This window comes from Nicotiana tomentosiformis, chromosome 7 (assembly GCF_000390325.3).
Source record: "Nicotiana tomentosiformis chromosome 7, ASM39032v3, whole genome shotgun sequence".
NCBI lineage: Eukaryota > Viridiplantae > Streptophyta > Magnoliopsida > Solanales > Solanaceae > Nicotiana > Nicotiana tomentosiformis.
The window spans coordinates 114,715,944-114,734,039 of record NC_090818.1 but is presented as its reverse complement, the minus strand read 5'-3'; the positions used below and the strand labels follow the sequence as shown (position 1 = coordinate 114,734,039).

At 37.1% G+C, this 18,096-nt stretch overlaps 2 protein-coding genes across 2 annotated transcripts; one reads left to right on the top strand and one right to left on the bottom strand.

Moving 5' to 3' along the window:
* The first annotated feature begins 3,152 nt into the window (after positions 1-3,152).
* Positions 3,153-6,187, top strand: LOC104090273 (pentatricopeptide repeat-containing protein At2g37320). The gene has a single exon (XM_070181859.1). The coding sequence runs from the start codon at positions 3,205-3,207 to the stop codon at positions 4,666-4,668; it is 1,464 nt and encodes a 487-aa protein (XP_070037960.1). The 5' UTR covers positions 3,153-3,204; the 3' UTR covers positions 4,669-6,187.
* A 691-nt stretch (positions 6,188-6,878) lies between these two features.
* Positions 6,879-16,869, bottom strand: LOC104090272 (uncharacterized). Its single transcript, XM_009595336.4, has 5 exons — positions 16,535-16,869; positions 14,772-14,850; positions 14,565-14,652; positions 14,330-14,438; positions 6,879-7,333 (listed from the first exon to the last, which is right to left on the bottom strand). Exons 1-4 carry the CDS (start codon positions 16,865-16,867, stop codon positions 14,351-14,353), a joined length of 588 nt encoding a protein of 195 aa, XP_009593631.3. The 5' UTR covers positions 16,868-16,869; the 3' UTR covers positions 6,879-7,333; positions 14,330-14,350.
* Between the last annotated feature and the right edge of the window lie 1,227 nt (positions 16,870-18,096).

The following is an 18,096-nucleotide window of genomic DNA, read 5'->3' as shown; positions in this document are numbered from 1 at the left end:
TGGAGGTATATCACAATCACAATCTCTATACCATAATCCCCTCACAAAGCGGTCATGCCGCCTCACCCCAATGTATGCGGGTGGAGGTGTATCACAGTCACAATCTCTACACAACTTGGCATAATACATTTCACATAAATCACAACTAGAAATTATAACATGTGGATACGTAATCCATAGTTTGGGATACATCCTCAATTCATAATGCAATATGATAAGAGAATTTGAAATACGAATTGGACATATATCTTCATCACAAAACTTATCGGAATACTCGATTTATAATCAACAGCTCAGAACTCACAAGGATATTGAGAATTCCAACTCTTAAAGAAGAGTTTAGCCAACATACCTTGATGAAGCTCTTTAGTGCTACTAAAACCACCTACTACTCTTACAACTTCAATCTACATCAACATAATTCAATTGGACCAATAATAGTAACAAATTCCATAATTTAGGCCATTTAGGCATTTTATCAAATACCTAGTAGGTATGAATCTCTACATCTCTTACCCATAGAATTAGTTCATCCAACTACTACCATTTATCAACAATTTATCCCACCATCATTCTTAAACAATTCATAACTTCCAACATCACATACATGACCATCCATCCACACCCAACCAATAAAATTCCATCAATTAATCACCTTTCAATCTCTACAATGGATATGTATTTAAATTGGGAACTTATGGCTTCTAATCACCATACCATAAGTTCCAATACTTAATTTATACCCAGATTCCCATAATATATCCATACATGTAAGTCTAAGGGTGTAGGATTACCTTTTGGAAGAAATCTTGTAAAACCCTCCTTTGAGTTCTTGAAGAACTTTCTTGAAGATCTATGTATTTTATGGAGGATTGAGTTAATTTTAGGGTGGAATTGATGGAATGAAACATAAAATTAGTAGGGATTACTCACCTTGAATATAGGGGGAGTTGGAAGTCTTGATAGAATGGAGGAAAACCTCAAAGTTCGGCCAAGAAAAATGGGGTAAAATGACCCCCGAATGAGTATATAGCGTTTCGGGCGTCACAAGCACTGTGGGGCGCTACCTGTGGCCCAATTTTCAGAACCTCAAAAATCCCAGCACCAGGGCTAGCGCCCCACGCTACCCTGGGCGCTGGCGATGGGAAATCTTTTCTATTTCTCCCGAAAATGGGTATAACTCTCTCATACGATGTCCGAATTCGACGATTCTTTTTGCTACGACTAAATTTCAATACGGATCTAATGATTCAATAAAAACTGAATTTGGAGCTCATTTGGTTATTTTGATACCACATATACTCGAAGAAGTGACGTCGAAACATCCTAGAAATACCCAAATTAAATTCCGGGCATACGCCCGAGTCCAAAATCACCATCCGGACCTAACGGAATTATCAAAACTCCGATTCGAGGTCGAATACAAAAGAAAACTCAAACTTGATCATAAATCCCATGGGTCTCCTTTAATACTAGAATACGTTATTCCCGAATACCGTTGCCGCACTTTAAAAATCTTAAATCATTAGGAAATTTTAACGGGGCCTTACAAATTCATTTGCGAAATTTTATGAGGTTTTACACTTAAGTACTTTGAAATTTTCTGGGGTGTTATAATTAAGTGTAATCTCGGATGCCTTTCCTTCGAGGCATTTTGGTTCTGAGTATTATACCTTTTTCGTGAGGGTTTTCATGAGTATTTGCGCAAATTTGCTTTTTACGTCTTTTTCATATGCGACTTCGGGTGTATTTTTTCCCGATGGCATTCTAGATTCCGGGCATTGATTCTTCCGGAACCAACCCTTTAACGTGAGGATTTTTATAAGAGAGGGCCCTCCTATATTTACAGTGCTCTTGAAGAGGACGTCTCCTACTCATTACGGCACTAACATTTGAAGTACTTGTTTAACTTTCAAATGGCAAAATTAACTCATCGTTCAAACAAGAAACAAGATAAAAACAAAAGGATTGCATTTCATTTAATTCCTTCTATTTTCAAAAGTACATAAGCATTTTGCTATGCAGAAAAGAAATTGCCATGACTTGTGGCTATCTTGAACAACTTGTTTCTACGGGGTTGGTTGCGTAGTCTCCGGTCCCCATGATGTATTATGTTCCCGGATTTTCATTCCCCGGTTGACGTGGTATTCAGTGTTGTTGTATTCTCATATCATCCCCCAGTGTTCAAATGCGAAGAATGCGAATTGGAACACTGGAAGTCTTGTATATTCGAAGATCCCTGATGCAACCCCATCACAACCGAAAAGTGTTCTAAGTCTCCTCTTGCTGTATGTACCTATGTCTTAGCTCTATCATACATGTCCTTAATTACCCTAATGTATGCTTACATGCACACCTTTAGCCTCCAAACATCTCCATAGAACCTTTCTCGGGACTTTGACGTATGCTTTCTCTAGGTCAATGAACACCATATATAAGTCCTTCTTTATTATCATATACTCCTCCACTAATCTCCTCACAAGATGCATGGCTTCTGTAGTTGATCGATCCGGCATAACATCAAACTGGTTCTCGAAAATAGACACACTCCTCACCAGTCTCCCTTCTGCCACGCTCTCCCAAACTTCCATCATATGACTTAGCAGCTTGATACCCTTATAGTTGTTGCAATTTTAGATATCACGGTGTTCTTGTACAACAGAATCATCGTACTTCACCTCAACTCTTGAGACATCTTCTTCGTTCTAAAATGACGTTAAACAACTCAGAGAGACATTCCAAGCATGTCCTACTCGTGCTCTTTCAGAATTCTGCAGGAATTTCATCTGGCCCGATCGCTCTAACCCTACTCATCCTACGCATAGCCCCCTCGATCCTCCCACTCTTATACGCCTACGTACCCAAAATATATATTTTAGACTAAAAAATTTAAATATCTTTCTTTCTTAAACTATTTAATCAAATATTTTACATAAAGTGAAACGAAGAAAGTACATATTTTACATTTATTGATTCGAAATAACAGTTAATCAAGTTTTGTCACAAGGTTAGTATGTCAGAGTTCTGGCTTCGGGTTTTGTCATTAAAAACTGAACTTTACATAGACAGAATATGCTGACACTTAAAAAGAAAAAGCAGCTTTTATGATCTCGTGCTTATTACTTTGTTTTGTTTGTTGAAGGATATGCTGACACTTAAAAAAAGTACGTAAATTTTTGCGTCGTCCTAAAACTTGGTGGAGAAATGAGCAAGCTCCTTTTTCGTTATGGCATAAGAAAAAAGTCATCACTTCCCTTCCAAACGGTCAACAAAACCAAGAGCCAATTCAAGGGCCAGAAATTCCTTGATATTTTAGCACCAAAGCCAAATGTGACCAAGAATCATCAAAAATATCTTAACCTCATTGAGGACTTTCTTCAAACAAATTCTGAACAAAATTGTACAAAACACGCATTGCATAAAGAACTGTCTTTTCCATATTCAATGGAAGATTCAATCTCATTGCTTTTTAAGTTTCATAAAGAAGGGTCTAAAATTGGGGTGAGTTTAGTGTCAAATGCTATGAGTTTATGTGCGTCAAAGAGAGATTTTAGGGTAGGGATTCAAGTTCATTGCTTGGTGATTGTAAATGGGTTTTTGTCCAATGTTTATATTGGCAGTTCTTTGATCACCTTTTATGGTAATTTTGGAGGAGTGGTGGATGCTTACCAGATGTTTGACGAAATGCCTGTGAGGAATGTTGTGTCTTGGAGTGCTATGATAAATGGTTTTGCACAAGAGAATGAGGTCGATATGTGCTTGAAATTGTATAAAGGTATGATGGGCTTGACATTGAAACCAAATGAGTTCACGTTTACGAGCTTGCTGAGTTCGTGTATGGGTAGTGGGTGTTTTGGTCATGACAGGAGTGTTCACTGCCAAATAATTCATATGGGTTTTGATTCCTATATACATGTTGCAAATGCTCTTTTATCAATGTATTGTAAGTGTGGGGAAGTAAAGGATGCTTTTCACATTTTTGAAAATATGAAGAGCAAAGATTTGGTGTCATGGAACTCGATGATCTGTGGATATGGACAGCAAGGACATGCAATTCAAGCTATTGAACTTTTTGAGGAAATGAAGAAGCAGCGAAAAGTGAGACCTGATTCCATTACTTTCCTTGGGGTGTTATCTTCTTGCCGCCATGCAGGTTTTGTTAAAGAAGGCATGTTTTACTTTAATTCAATGGTTGATTGCCGTGTGAAGCCAGAGCTGGATCATTATTCATGTATTGTAGACCTTCTCGGACGAGCACGGTTACTAGAAGAGGCATGGGAGTTTATCAAGAAGATGCCAGTTCAACCAAATGGTGTCATCTGGGGTTCATTGCTTATGTCGTGCAGGCTTCAGGGGAACTTTTGGTTGGGCATCGAGGCTGCAGAGAATAGGCTTACGCTGGAACCATGGTCCACCTCTACCCACTTGCAGCTGGTAAATTTATACGCTAGTTTAGGATACTGGGATCAGGCAGCGAGAGTGCAGAAGTTGATGAAAGACAATGGACTTAAAAGGGATCCTGGTTATAGTTGGATTGAGATTAAAAGTCAAGTTTTTCGCTTTACTGCTGAAGACATATCTATGGGACATATTAAATCAATTGTTAGTTTGGTGGATATTTTGGTGGATCACATGAGAAGCTTTGGTGTAGAAGAAACTTTCCAGTGAATAGTAATGTAGAGTAGATGTGCAATTTTGCTTTGATATGAGCTAAGATTCTTCTTGGCATATGTCAGGATAACAATTTTGACTTGGGACAACAGCATAAGTGCAAAGAGATTGTTAAGAAAATGGACCTTGAGCTTAATTCAACTCCAAAAACTAGCTCATTAGGCGAAGATTGCCGAAAACCATATAAGAGGACAACAGGTAATTCCCTCAACCTACAGTCTAACACCCCCCTCATACCCAGGACATCTGGAGCGTGCACAACATAACATGGAGGTCCAACATTGGGTAAACCAAGAACAGAGATGAGTCTGACTTTAATACCATGTTAAGAAAATAGATCTTAGTCTTAACTCAACTCCAAAAGTTAGTTCATGAGCTAAGGGTTTTCAAGACCATAGTAGGAGACAATTGGTCATTTGTTCAACCTTTGCGGAACAGTCTAACAGGGATAATCCTATCTGCCAAGTGTATTCACCCCGAGAATAGTAATGTGTAGTAGATATGAGATTCTTGCACTGATATGAAGTAGATTCTTCTTGGCATACATCATGGATGACCATTTTGAGAACAACTGTATGAGTGCAAAGAGATGATCCTATTCCATCAGAAAGCAGATATTCATACTTTATAGTACCAATACAGGGATACAAATGGCTAAAATTGTGGAGAACTTAGTGAGGAGATCTAGTTTTGTTCTACAATACAGTCAATCTCAATTGAACCCGTCCCTATAATGTTACATACATTATAGCCCCTTTTTCTCTTCTTGATGGATAGCCCCTTTTTCTACAGTCAAGAAAAATCAGGGTGAAGACGGTGAGATAAGATACCAGAAGAATCATTGTGTTCTTGATGCTGCCTTGACATATATATATTCGGTGGTTTTAGAAGGCTATCCAGCTACATTGATGAAACTAGTATTATGGTACTAGCTTTGCCTGGAATAAGACCTTCTTGAAGAAAATTGGGGCCAGGAGGAGGATATTGCTTTCTCCATGAATCATTCTTTCTGAAAACAGTCTCTTTATTTATTGAACTAGTTTAGGTTGAGATACTGAATCCTCTGAAACCAAAAAAAATAAAAAATGAGAGTGGGACTATTTCTTTGCAAAAATGAAGATGACATGGTCAAGCAACTGCAACCTACTTTTACTCTTTTTGTATGGTATCTGTTTAAGATGAAAAAAAGGCAAATTACCATGAAAGGGAAAAGGGAAAAGTTGAAGGATAGGATTAGGTATCTGATTTCGGAAAGGCGCTGAATAGCTTGCAAAAGCATCTTATTCGAACGAAAACGAATCCTACGCATGGAAAATGGCAATAGTATGGGAATTGTCCTGACCATTTCTCATTTTTAGCACCAGAAGATGAGAAAACCACAACCAAAACGTCATCAGCATTGATCTGCATAATCGATACCCAGTTCGGGTTCCACCCAGGGGCGGATGTAGCCTTTAGATTACGGGTTCAACTGAAGTGTAAATTTATATGTAAAAATTTACTAAATCTCAACAAATATTAGATCTGAACCCTTAATTTTAACCGTACAATGAATTCAATACGGAGAATGTTAAAAATTGAGCCACTAAATTTAAATCTTGGATTCGCCTCTGGTTCCACCCACCGTAAATAAACCAACACAGTAATTCTCAGTACCGCTTATAATAAAAGTAAATATACAGATTTAAGACCAAAGATGACTATGAACGGAATTCCAACTATATTGAAATCATACATGTAAGAATTATAGTAGGAACCTTCTCTGGTAAATCAAAAGGCAATATCTCACACTTGGCTAAAACATGAGTTACAGATATATAGATTTATCCATTCATGTCAAAACAGATTAATTGTACATCGGCTCCTCTGGCTGGATGAGCTTTCCTGTATTTGTTCGCTGTGGTAAAACCTGTTCCATAAGTATCTGATGTCATTCAACTGAGAAATAGAAGTCTCTTGAAAACCACTATACTTAGTAGAAAGATCGTTACCGCAGAAAAAAACAACTATTATGCCTCAGTCCCAAACACTTTTTTTGTTTGTTTGAAAGTTGTCTTCAAAAGCTGCATAAACACGGTTAAGATTGTACAGAACTTCAAACTAATCAGAAGAGACGCCGAATTTAGGAAACACAATGATCAAAAAACATTTTAGCCTGCTAAGGATACAAAGATAGCAGCAATGTAGATGTATAAAGAATACAAAGATGAATAAACTGAATTTTTATGATACAAAGGAAACATGATCATGTCTCCTCCCACATATTCTGGTGAAGATAAGCCATACAATGAAATCTGACATTAGAAAACATAAGTGTCTACTCATAGAAGCTAATGTATCAGTGTATTCTAATTATTTAGAGAAGATTATCAGGTAATAATTCACTAACTACAGTCCATATTTCTCACTTTACAATAAATTAGTAACTACATCTTCCAACCAAAAGATCCCAAGTCTTTGATTTGTGCTTCCCCGTCAGATTTTAAGTGTTCCAAATTCAGTTGCAGCAGCACCAGTTCATTCTGCATGCATAGAACTGTTCGTGATAGAACATTATATATCATCTGACAACTACGACGATTCATCAACTCTGCTTAGCCACTGCAACAGGCTGCAAACGCCACCAACTTGATTGACAGGAAAAACAATCAAAACGATTCACCTGAAACTCATAGCATATAAACCTGATTTAGAGCCTACAATTCTCATGTCAATATCAGTAGCTTGAAAGTGAGACTAGAGATATTAGCAAATTAGACACGCTCACAAAAGAAACTAGCAAATTATCAATTTGGGTGGAATTTAAATATTTGATTGTCCTAAAATGTTCTACAACTAGGTGAATCATATTGTCGAAACATCAGACAATCTAGATCTTGCAGAAACGACTATAGCAGATAATAAAACTGTTCCCACTTGAGTATATCAATAAGCTAATTGAAATCTACAGACTGTTATTCCCGGTCAATATTGCTGTATTTGTAAATATTAATTCTGCAAAATATAAGTTAACGTAATGAAACAATAATAATAAATTCGAGCCCACTGAATTCACAGTGTTTCCTTAAGGAATTTAATCCCCTCCTAGTACCCAAGGTAATGGATTATTTCCTCCCAGGATAGAACGAATAACACACTGGTGTAGCGGTACTTCAAACCCCAGTGTTTCGGCGAACACAAAGTTCGGTAGCAAATCACACTTACAGTTGCTTTGTTTGAAGTTAAAAACAATGCAGAACGAAGGAGTATATACTCAGAAAAACGTATGGAAGTTCTGAGAGGAAGGAATGCAATGTATAGCCAATTTGTTGAGCGAATTGTATGTTGAGTTGAGTATCTTTCTTCAACATTTGCTGCTCATATATATAGCAGCCAAGAAGGAGTGCAAGACCAAACGTCCACCCTTCATGGTGGAGCAAGCATTACATGTTTGTGGAGCAAGCACTTCATGTTTGTGGAGCAAGCACTTCATGGTGGGAAGACCATTATCCGGCTGCCAAATTATCAATACACGGATTGAAAAATATCCGTTTACAAATACGGATAATCTTACGTTAATATTTACTATTAACAAATAAATTTGGTCCAAAAAATTAATCAATCAATCGATCATTTGACCAAATCCAAATCCAAATCCGAAGCCGAAGCCGAAAGCCGTAGCCGTAGCCGAAGCCGAAGCCGAGCCGAGCGAGCGACGACGACGACGGCGCGAGGCTTGCTTTCTTCTTAACTCTTTAAGAGCTACAAGAAGAGCAATTATATATATACCCACCAAAAATGTCTTCCACTTCCAATATGGGACAATATCTCATTGTTAAGAGGGGGAAACTTAAAATTTTACTCAAAATTTCATTTTCCCTCCATTTCCCATTCACCCTCATTTTAAGAATATTACATCTTAAAAAATAAAACCTCAACAATCCCCCACATGAATGGGGAATGGCTATATATCACGGAAGTATGCATGAAAAACTGTGTGATTTACAAGCAAGGATTAATTGCATCTGGATAAGTAGGTTTCCCTTTGAACTTTCCGTAGTAAACTTATGTCGGATATACTCGGTCAATCGGTAGATTTGATATCTTTGAACCGTCGATCTTTGGTGTATACCTAGACAACCATAAGTCACACAATCAACCCTTAACCGTCTTTGGTTCTCATTGTTGTGTTCGTTTCAGCCATGAACACCGCCTGGTTTCATAAGTGCGTAGAGAACTGGCCTTACAAAGTTCTCCTTGAAGCGGCTCACACTTCACACTTAAATAGGTGATTCCTAAACGTGTCATCCTGTAGATACACTATTTGATATACCCCGTATCAAATTTAGAAATCATTAAAAAGCCTTAATGCTTTATCCTTGGTACTGAACATTGTCTCATCACGAGAATGGACTAAAATTTTATTTGACAATGTTGAACCGTCATTAATGACTTTGTTTGATCTCTTTGAACCTAGATCTTGGGATCTCCAGTCTTCTAGGTAGAGTTACCGCCACAATGACTTGTTCTCGGCCATAGCCCCATTCCCCTTGATGATTTCTCAACTACCTCTCTAGTTAGGCCTTTTGTAAGTGGATCCGACACATTATCACTTGACTTTACATAGTCAATTGTGATAATTCCTCTAGAGAGTAATTGCCTAACGGTTTTATGTCTTCGTCGTATATGACGAGATTTACCGTTATACATGACGCTCCCAGCCCTTCCAATTGCCGCTTGACTATCACAATGTATGCATATTGGTGCCAACGGTTTGGGCCAAAATGGAATGTCTTCCAAGAAATTCCGGAGCCATTCAGCTTCTTCACCGGCTTTATCTAAGGCTATGAATTCAGCCTCCATTGTAGAGCGGGCAATACATGTTTGTTTGGACGACTTCCAAGATACCGCTCCTCCACCAATAGTGAATACATATCCACTCGTGGACTTAGAATCAGTTGAACCGGTGATCCAATTTGCATCACAGTATCCCTCAATCACCGCAGGGAAATTACTGTAGTGCAATTCAAAGTTCTGGGTATGTTCTAAATATCCCAAAACTCGTTTCATTGCCATCCAATGAGATTGGCCTGGATTGCTCGTATATCGACTCAGTTTACTTATAGCACAAGCTATGTCTGGTCGTGTACAATTCATGATATACATTAAGCATCCCAATACACGAGCATAATCCAATTGTGATATGCTTTGGCCTTTGTTCTTTGCTAATGCAAGATTCACGTCAATTGGAGTCTTTGCAACTTTAAAGCCCAAGTGCTTGAATTTTTCAAGTACTGTCTTAATATAATGAGATTGTGACAATGCCAGACCTTGAGGAGTCTTATTGATCTTAATTCCCAGAATTAAATCAGCAACTCCCAAGTCTTTCATATCAAACTTGCTATTGAGCATACGCTTAGTAGCATTTATGTTGGCAATGTCATTACTCATTATCAACATATCATCCACATATAGGCAAACAATGACTATGTGATTTGGAACATTTTTAATGTACACGCATTTATCACATTCATTTATCTTAAAACCATTTGACAACATTGTTTGGTCAAATTTCGCATGCCATTGTTTGGGTGCTTGTTTTAGTCCGTAAAGAGACTTAACAAGTCTACATACCTTCTTTTCTTTACCTGGAACCACAAACCCTTCAGGTTGTTCCATGTAAATTTCTTCCTCCAACTCTCCATTTAAGAAGGCCGTCTTAACATCCATTTGATGAATTTCAAGACCATACACTGCAGCTAATGCTACTAACATCCGTATGGACGTAATTCTTGTAACTGGAGAGTATGTATCAAAGTAGTCTAGACCTTCTCGTTGTCTATACCCTTTGACTACGAGCCTTGCCTTGAATTTATCAATAGTGCCATCATCTTTGATTTTTCTCTTAAAAATCCATTTAGAACCCAAAGGTTTATTTCCAGGAGGAAGATCAACCAATTCCCATGTATGGTTGTTCAATATGGATTCTATTTCACTATTGACTGCCTCTTTCCAAAACAATGATTCCGAAGAAGTCATAGCTTCTTTAAATGTTTGAGGCTCATTCTCCAATAAGAAAGTCACAAAATCTGGTCCAAATGAAGTAGACGTTCTTTGACGTTTACTACGTCTTGGATTCTCCTGATTACATGTACTTTCTTTTGTTTCTTCCCGAGGTCGTTTAGATCCTTCACCAAACGATTCACATTCCTTTTTATACGGATATATATTTTCAAAAAACTCAGCATTATCTGATTCTATAACCGTATTATTATGAATGTCGGGATTTTCTGATTTATGAACCAGAAATCGATATGCTTTACTATTTGTCGCATATCCTATGAAAACACAATCAACGGTTTTCGGTCCTATCTTTACCCTTTTGGGTTTAGGAACTTGCACTTTTGCCAAACACCCCCACACTTTAAAATAATTCAAGTTGGGCTTCCTTCCTTTCCATTGTTCATAAGGAATGGATTGTGATTTGCTATGGGGCACTCGATTTAATATTCGATTAGCCGTAAGAATGGCTTCCCCCCACAAGTTCTGTGGCAAACCAGAACTTATCAACAACGCATTCATCATCTCCTTTAATGTGCGATTCTTTCTTTCCGCAATCCCATTAGATTGGGGCGTGTAAGGGCTGTTGTTTGATGAATAATTCCATATTCTAAACATATTTCTTCAAAAGGAGATTCATATTCACCACCCCTATCACTTCTTATCATTTTTACTTTCTTGTTAAGTTGCATTTCAACTTCATTTTTGTATTGCCTGAATGCGTCTATTGCTTCATCTTTACTATTCAGTAAGTAAACATAGCAATATCGAGTACCATCGTCAATAAAAGTTATGAAATACTTCTTTTCACCGCGAGATGGTATTGACTTCATGTCACAAATATCTGTGTGAATTAAGTCTAAAGGATTTGAATTCCTTTCAACTGACTTATAAGGATGTTTAACATACTTAGATTCCACACATATTTGACATTTTGATTTTTCGCATTCAAACTTGGGCAGTACTTCCAAGTTAATCATTTTCCGCAAGGTTTTATAATTGACATGACCCAAACGTACATGCCATAAATCATTTGACTCAAGTAAGTAAGAAGAAGCTGAAATATTATTATTATTTTCAACAACCATTACATTTAGATTGAAAAGGCCCTCGGTGAGGTAACCTTTTCCCACAAATATTCCATTCTTACTAATTACAACCTTGTTGGATACAAAAACGCACTTAAAACCGTGCTTAACAAGAAGTCCAGTAGAGACTAAATTCTTTCTCATTTCGGGAACATGAAGGACATTGTTCAAAGTCATGACCTTGCCAGAAGTCATTTTTAGAAATACCTTCCCATATCCTTCAACTTTTGCTGTTGAAGCATTTCCCATATAAACTGTCTCTCCGGGTTCAGCAAGAGCATAGGTAGCAAAAGCCTCTCTAACTGCACAAACATGGCGAGTGGCTCCTGAATCAAACCACCACAGTTTAGGATTTCCCACCAAGTTACATTCAGAGAGCATGGCACACAAGTTATCAACATCATCATGGTTTACTACCATGTTTGCTTGACCCCTTTTCTTGTCTTTCTTCGGAGCACGACACTCCGTAGATTTGTGTCCGGTTTTCCCACAGTTGTAGCAGTTTCCACTGAACCGCTTCTTGCTTGGGTTGTATTTCGGACCAGAAGCCTTCTTCCTCTTTTTGTTAGCTTCAACAATATTTGCTCCCATTATTGTTGAATTTCCACGGCCTCTCCTTTCAGCAGCTTTATTGTCCTCTTCGATTCTCAACCGAACAATGAGATCTTCAAGGGACATTTCCTTTCGTTTGTGTTTCAAATAATTTTTGAAGTCCTTCCACAACGGAGGCAACTTCTCAATCATTGCTGCTACTTGGAATGCTTCGTTGATTACAAGACCTTCAGCAAGTAGATCATGAATAATCACTTGCAATTCCTGGACTTGAGTAATAACAGACTTGCTATCTATCATTTTGTAGTCCAGAAATTTTGCGGCAACGAATTTCTTCATCCCGGCATCTTCAGTCTTATATTTCTTTTCAAGCGCATTCCACAATTCTTTGGATGTCTCCATGCTACTGTATACATTATACAGATTATCATCCAGTCCGCTAAGAATATAATTCTTGCATAAAAAATCAGAATGCTTCCACGCTTCAATCACGAGAAAGCGTTCATTATCTGGAGTTTTATCCGGCAGATCAGGAACATCTTCCTTGATGAACTTCTGTAGACATAACGTAGTTAAGTAGAAGAACATCTTCTGCTGCCAGCGTTTGAAATCAATCCCGGAAAATTTTCCGGGTTTTTCTGCCGGTGCCAACGCCGGTGTTCGGCTTGTCGTTGCGTTGGCAGTCGCCATCGGAACAGCTTGGTTTTCGTTTTCAGTCATCATCTTTTTCAGAAAAGAATGACACAAACAAACGTTTAATACACGTTTTCAAACTGGAGTAAAAATCACGTAGATTTTAATATCCAACAAAACGCCACGAAGGCTTAACTCTCCAAAACGGGAGTACACAAACCACAAAGGTTTTAGTTTGCAGAATAATAAGAATAACACAAGTACAGAAATAAATATTAAATTCCTTAAGATTGTTATTCCCGGTCAATATTGCTGTATTTGTAAATATTAATTCTGCAAAATATAAGTTAACGTAATGAAACAATAATAATAAATTCGAGCCCACTGAATTCACAGTGTTTCCTTAAGGAATTTAATCCCCTCCTAGTACCCAAGGTAATGGATTATTTCCTCCCAGGATAGAACGAATAACACACTGGTGTAGCGGTACTTCAAACCCCAGTGTTTCGGCGAACACAAAGTTCGGTAGCAAATCACACTTACAGTTGCTTTGTTTGAAGTTAAAAAACAATGCAGAACGAAGGAGTATATACTCAGAAAAACGTATGGAAGTTCTGAGAGGAAGGAATGCAATGTATAGCCAATTTGTTGAGCGAATTGTATGTTGAGTTGAGTATCTTTCTTCAACATTTGCTGCTCATATATATAGCAGCCAAGAAGGAGTGCAAGACCAAACGTCCACCCTTCATGGTGGAGCAAGCATTACATGTTTGTGGAGCAAGCACTTCATGTTTGTGGAGCAAGCACTTCATGGTGGGAAGACCATTATCCGGCTGCCAAATTATCAATACACGGATTGGAAAATATCCGTTTACAAATACGGATAATCTTACGTTAATATTTACTATTAACAAATAAATTTGGTCCAAAAAATTAATCAATCAATCGATCATTTGACCAAATCCAAATCCGAATCCGAATCCGAAGCCGAAGCCGAAGCCGAAGCTGAAGCCGTAGCCGAAGCCGAGCCGAGCGAGCGACGACGGCGCGAGGCTTGCTTTCTTCTTAACTCTTTAAGAGCTACAAGAAGAGCAATTATATATATACCCACCAAAAATGTCTTCCACTTCCAATATGGAACAATGTCTCATTGTTAAGAGGGGGAAACTTAAAATTTTACTCAAAATTTCATTTTCCCTCCATTTCCCATTCACCCTCATTTTAAGAATATTACATCTTAAAAAATAAAACCTCAACACAGACCTATCTAGACAAACAATAAAAGCAACTGCTGACTTAAGCACCTTTAACTAAAATCTAGTGTTCCAAAGAAACAGAAAAGCAACCTCAGAGAAAGGAATGTGGAACTAAGTTGAACTCCATACTGCAGCATTGTAATTCTCCAACTCCTTCGAGCTTGATCCATATATCGCTTTAATCGTGTCTACGCAAGAACTGCAATCAAGACATCCTTTCAATTAAAACAGTAGTCTCAGACAGAAATTCAGTGGTCAAGAGTCAAGACTTAGACTTTCACGAAGTCTATAGGCAACGAGTAAATGAGCAACATCAATGGATTACCTGCAAGCTTCCTTGTTGAACTTTTTCGTTTCAATCCCGTACAGTGTCTCGAAGATGGCAGGTTCCACCCGACAAAAATATGGACGATCTAAAGAAAAGAGAAAAACAAATGATTCAGGAAATCCACTCATATGACAAAGGGAAAAACTAAATCATCAGAGATAAATACTGAAATCTCCAAAATCCTTTTGGGAAAGATGGTTTCACCTGCATAAATGGAGCATTTTCTTGTGCTCTTCTCAAAATGTATGCACCATCCATCAGAACCCACCATGCTTTCAAATAACTGAGAAGTAAAATTCACATATATAGCTCCAAACTTTATATAATAGTCTTTTCATTTTGGATGGCCCAAAATATTCACACAAATGTACTAATAATAACAATCTTTCAATTTTGGACGGTCCAAAATATTTTACACAAATCTACTGATAACGTATTCTATGTAAATTTAACAGCTTTTATGAACTCATTCAACTCTTAAAATCAACTGTAACGTTTCTGTCTAAATAAATTCAATCATATCTAAGCACTTTTTCTCTACTACTACTACAAATATTATACATAAATCGAACTGACAAATCCATGTCCATACAAATACCATATAAAATATGACAAATATAGTATAAACCATCATATTCATGACCCCCACATTATTTTTTTAATAACCGAGAAATCCCCAAGGGCTGGTAGCGCACGGTTCGAAACAGGTGAATAATGGGCCTATCTCTCCATCCTTATCCACTTAAATATCAGGCTTATGGTCCGAACAGTTGTCGTGTGCCTAACACACATCACGTGCAGCGCTTTTACCACTAGATCAAAATCCCGGGACAATAAAAGCAAATACTGTATAAAATATGACAAATGTAGTATAAACCATCATATTCACAACAGCCACATAACTAACCGAGCCATCCCTGAGTGTTAGTGTCACAGGGTTCGATACTGGTATGACCTATCCCTCTATCATTTCCCACTTATATACCATGTTTTTGTCTGCATCACGGTTCAAACCGTTGGCATGCGCCTAATACACACATCACTTGTTGCACACTTACCACTATACCAAATCCGGGAGCAATTTTTTAATAGCTGAAAAATCACCGAGGGTCAGTGGGCACGGTTCGAAATTGGTGAATAATGAGCCCCCTCTATCATTCTCAACGTAAATACCAAGTTTTTGTATGTGCCTAACATATACATCATGTGCTACCCTCTTCCCACTACACCAAAGTCCGGCAGGGGCGGATGCATTGTATTAGCAACGAGTTCAATTGAACCCATAACTTTGACGCGGAGTAAAAATTTATGTATAAAAATTCATTAAAATTGTAAAAATAATAGATATGAACCCATAATTTTAAAAATATAATGAGTTTAATGCTAAAAAATTTATAATTGAACTCATAGAGTTTAAATCCTGAATCGGCCTTTGAAGTCCGGGACAATAAAAATAAATAGACAAAATACATCAATATTAGACACTTCAACACATGATAAATTTTTCTATTAGACACTTCCAGCTCAAACTTTGGAAAAGCTTTGGTGCGTGTTCTCAAGCGCCCATTATGTGGATATGTTTAACCACTAAAAATATGCTACTTTCTTTAATTATACAAATCGGATATAAGCCTTTTGCTATAACAAACAAAAATAAGACAACTCAGTTAAAAAAGAACCCAATTAACTAAAAAAAATCTCCCTCCATTAGACAAAAGACTCGCTTCGTTAAAAGAAAAAAACCAAGAGCCATTTTTCTCAAAATCTCCCCAACAAGTGTCTAATAGGAACACTTTATCATGTGTTCAGATGCTCAAATGGAACAGTCCTTAGATCGAGTGTTTAAATAAAATATACTAACAAGTTTAAGGGGTTGTCATTTTGTCAATGTATTCAAACAAATACTATATAAATTACGAAAACATAAAACCCACATAATTTAAACTCAAAATAATGAGAGAGAAAACCTCAATATCAGAAGGGTCATCAAAAATTTCTTCAGGGGAAGGAAAGTTTGGGCCTTTATCAAGTTTACAGCATGCGCCACAGTTCTGGATGCACTGCCACGTGAGTTCTTTATTCCTGCTGTTAAAGCCTGACGTTGTTTTCCTGCTGGGATTGGTGGTGGTTATCTTTTGCTTACCATTCTGGGGTTTAGGGTTTGGTCTGAGTCGTGGCTGCTTCGCCGCCGTGAGAACGGTGGCGAAACGCGGCAGAGCCACCGCAGCTAGCGAATGAGACATTGGAATTCTTATGGATTGACTGTCCGTTGGCGCCACATAAAATCGGGGGAAGTACATAAATAGCCTATTTTGGGACCCCTATTTAAACTATGGCCTAAGTTCATAAATTTTTACAAGTCTAACCACTTCAACAACACCTGTTTGATTTAAATTTAATTTTTATATTCAAAATTCAAGACCTACTTTTCAAGCTTACAATAAGGATGATTTGCAATGTTTTCAAGCTTTTCCAACAAATTCGAAAGACACTGTCGTATTATATATCAGCTAAGAAGAAGAAAAACGAAGGAGGAACAGTTTTATTCGAAGTTTGCTTGCACTGACGACCAATTAATTTTCTTTTAATAAACTGACATAGATTAAATGCGAGCGTCCAAATTAATGTGCTTTTTTCATTTTTTGTTTTTTGTGAATATGAACAATTTAACAATTTTGTACAAATATTGATAGACTGTCCCATAAAAATTATATCATAAAATTTCTTAAACAATCATCGCCTTGGAATGTTGGGAAATATCGGCCCAATATATTTGTGGTAGACTTGGATTGCAAGGAAATTGGTGATAGGTCTTTTTTTTTTTTAGGGAGAACGACAAAAACAAGATACTTTTGTGGTATTGTTAATTTTTTGACCGCGATAACATAAGTTTTACAAAAATAATATGGCTTTAAATTTTAAAGCACGCTCGCCAAAATTTCAGCAAGATATGATAATTGTCAGGATTTGTAGCAAAATCCTGAATCACCAGAATTTTCAGCCACAATGATCACCAAATGTTTTCAGCACTGTGACTAGGGGTGTACAAATGAAACCGACAACCCGCATCAACCCGATAATCCGAGTTAAACCAAAAAAAAAAATCCGACTATAGTTTGGTTTGATTGGTTTAGTGTTGGAAAAAAAAAAATCCGGCGATATTTGGTTTGGTTTGGTTTTAACTAAAAATAGTCAAACTAAAACCAAACCAACCCGACATTATATGTGTAGAAGTTTTAAATATATTTAATACATGAAAATATTTATTGTAGTGTAGCTTATAAATATTTCTTATACTTTTTCATAATTTTATCTTTTAACATATTATTTCAAGCTTGGACTTATAATTTTTAGATGCTCCAATAAGTTTTATAGTTTATAAATGTTAGTAACTCAAATAAATCCTAAACCAAAATCAAATCAATAGTAATGATAATAAAAGACATTCAATTCAATTGTACTATAAATGAAATAGTGTTGGATATCTATTTTTTAGTTTTTTCGTGGTTTAGATAAAATGCATAACTTA

Bases quoted from the DNA above. Each gene is read 5' to 3' on its own strand.
- LOC104090272 (XM_009595336.4), bottom strand. From the start codon at position 16,867: ATGTACTTCCCCCGATTTTATGTGGCGCCAACGGACAGTCAATCCATA. The intron at 14,851-16,534 runs GTTTTCTCTCTC...TTTACTTCTCAG, and splicing joins ATGACCCTTCTGATATTGAG to TTATTTGAAAGCATGGTGGG. The intron at 14,439-14,564 runs GTAATCCATTGA...TCTTGATTGCAG, and splicing joins TTCAACAAGGAAGCTTGCAG to TTCTTGCGTAGACACGATTA.
- LOC104090273 (XM_070181859.1), top strand. From the start codon at position 3,205: ATGAGCAAGCTCCTTTTTCGTTATGGCATAAGAAAAAAGTCATCACTT.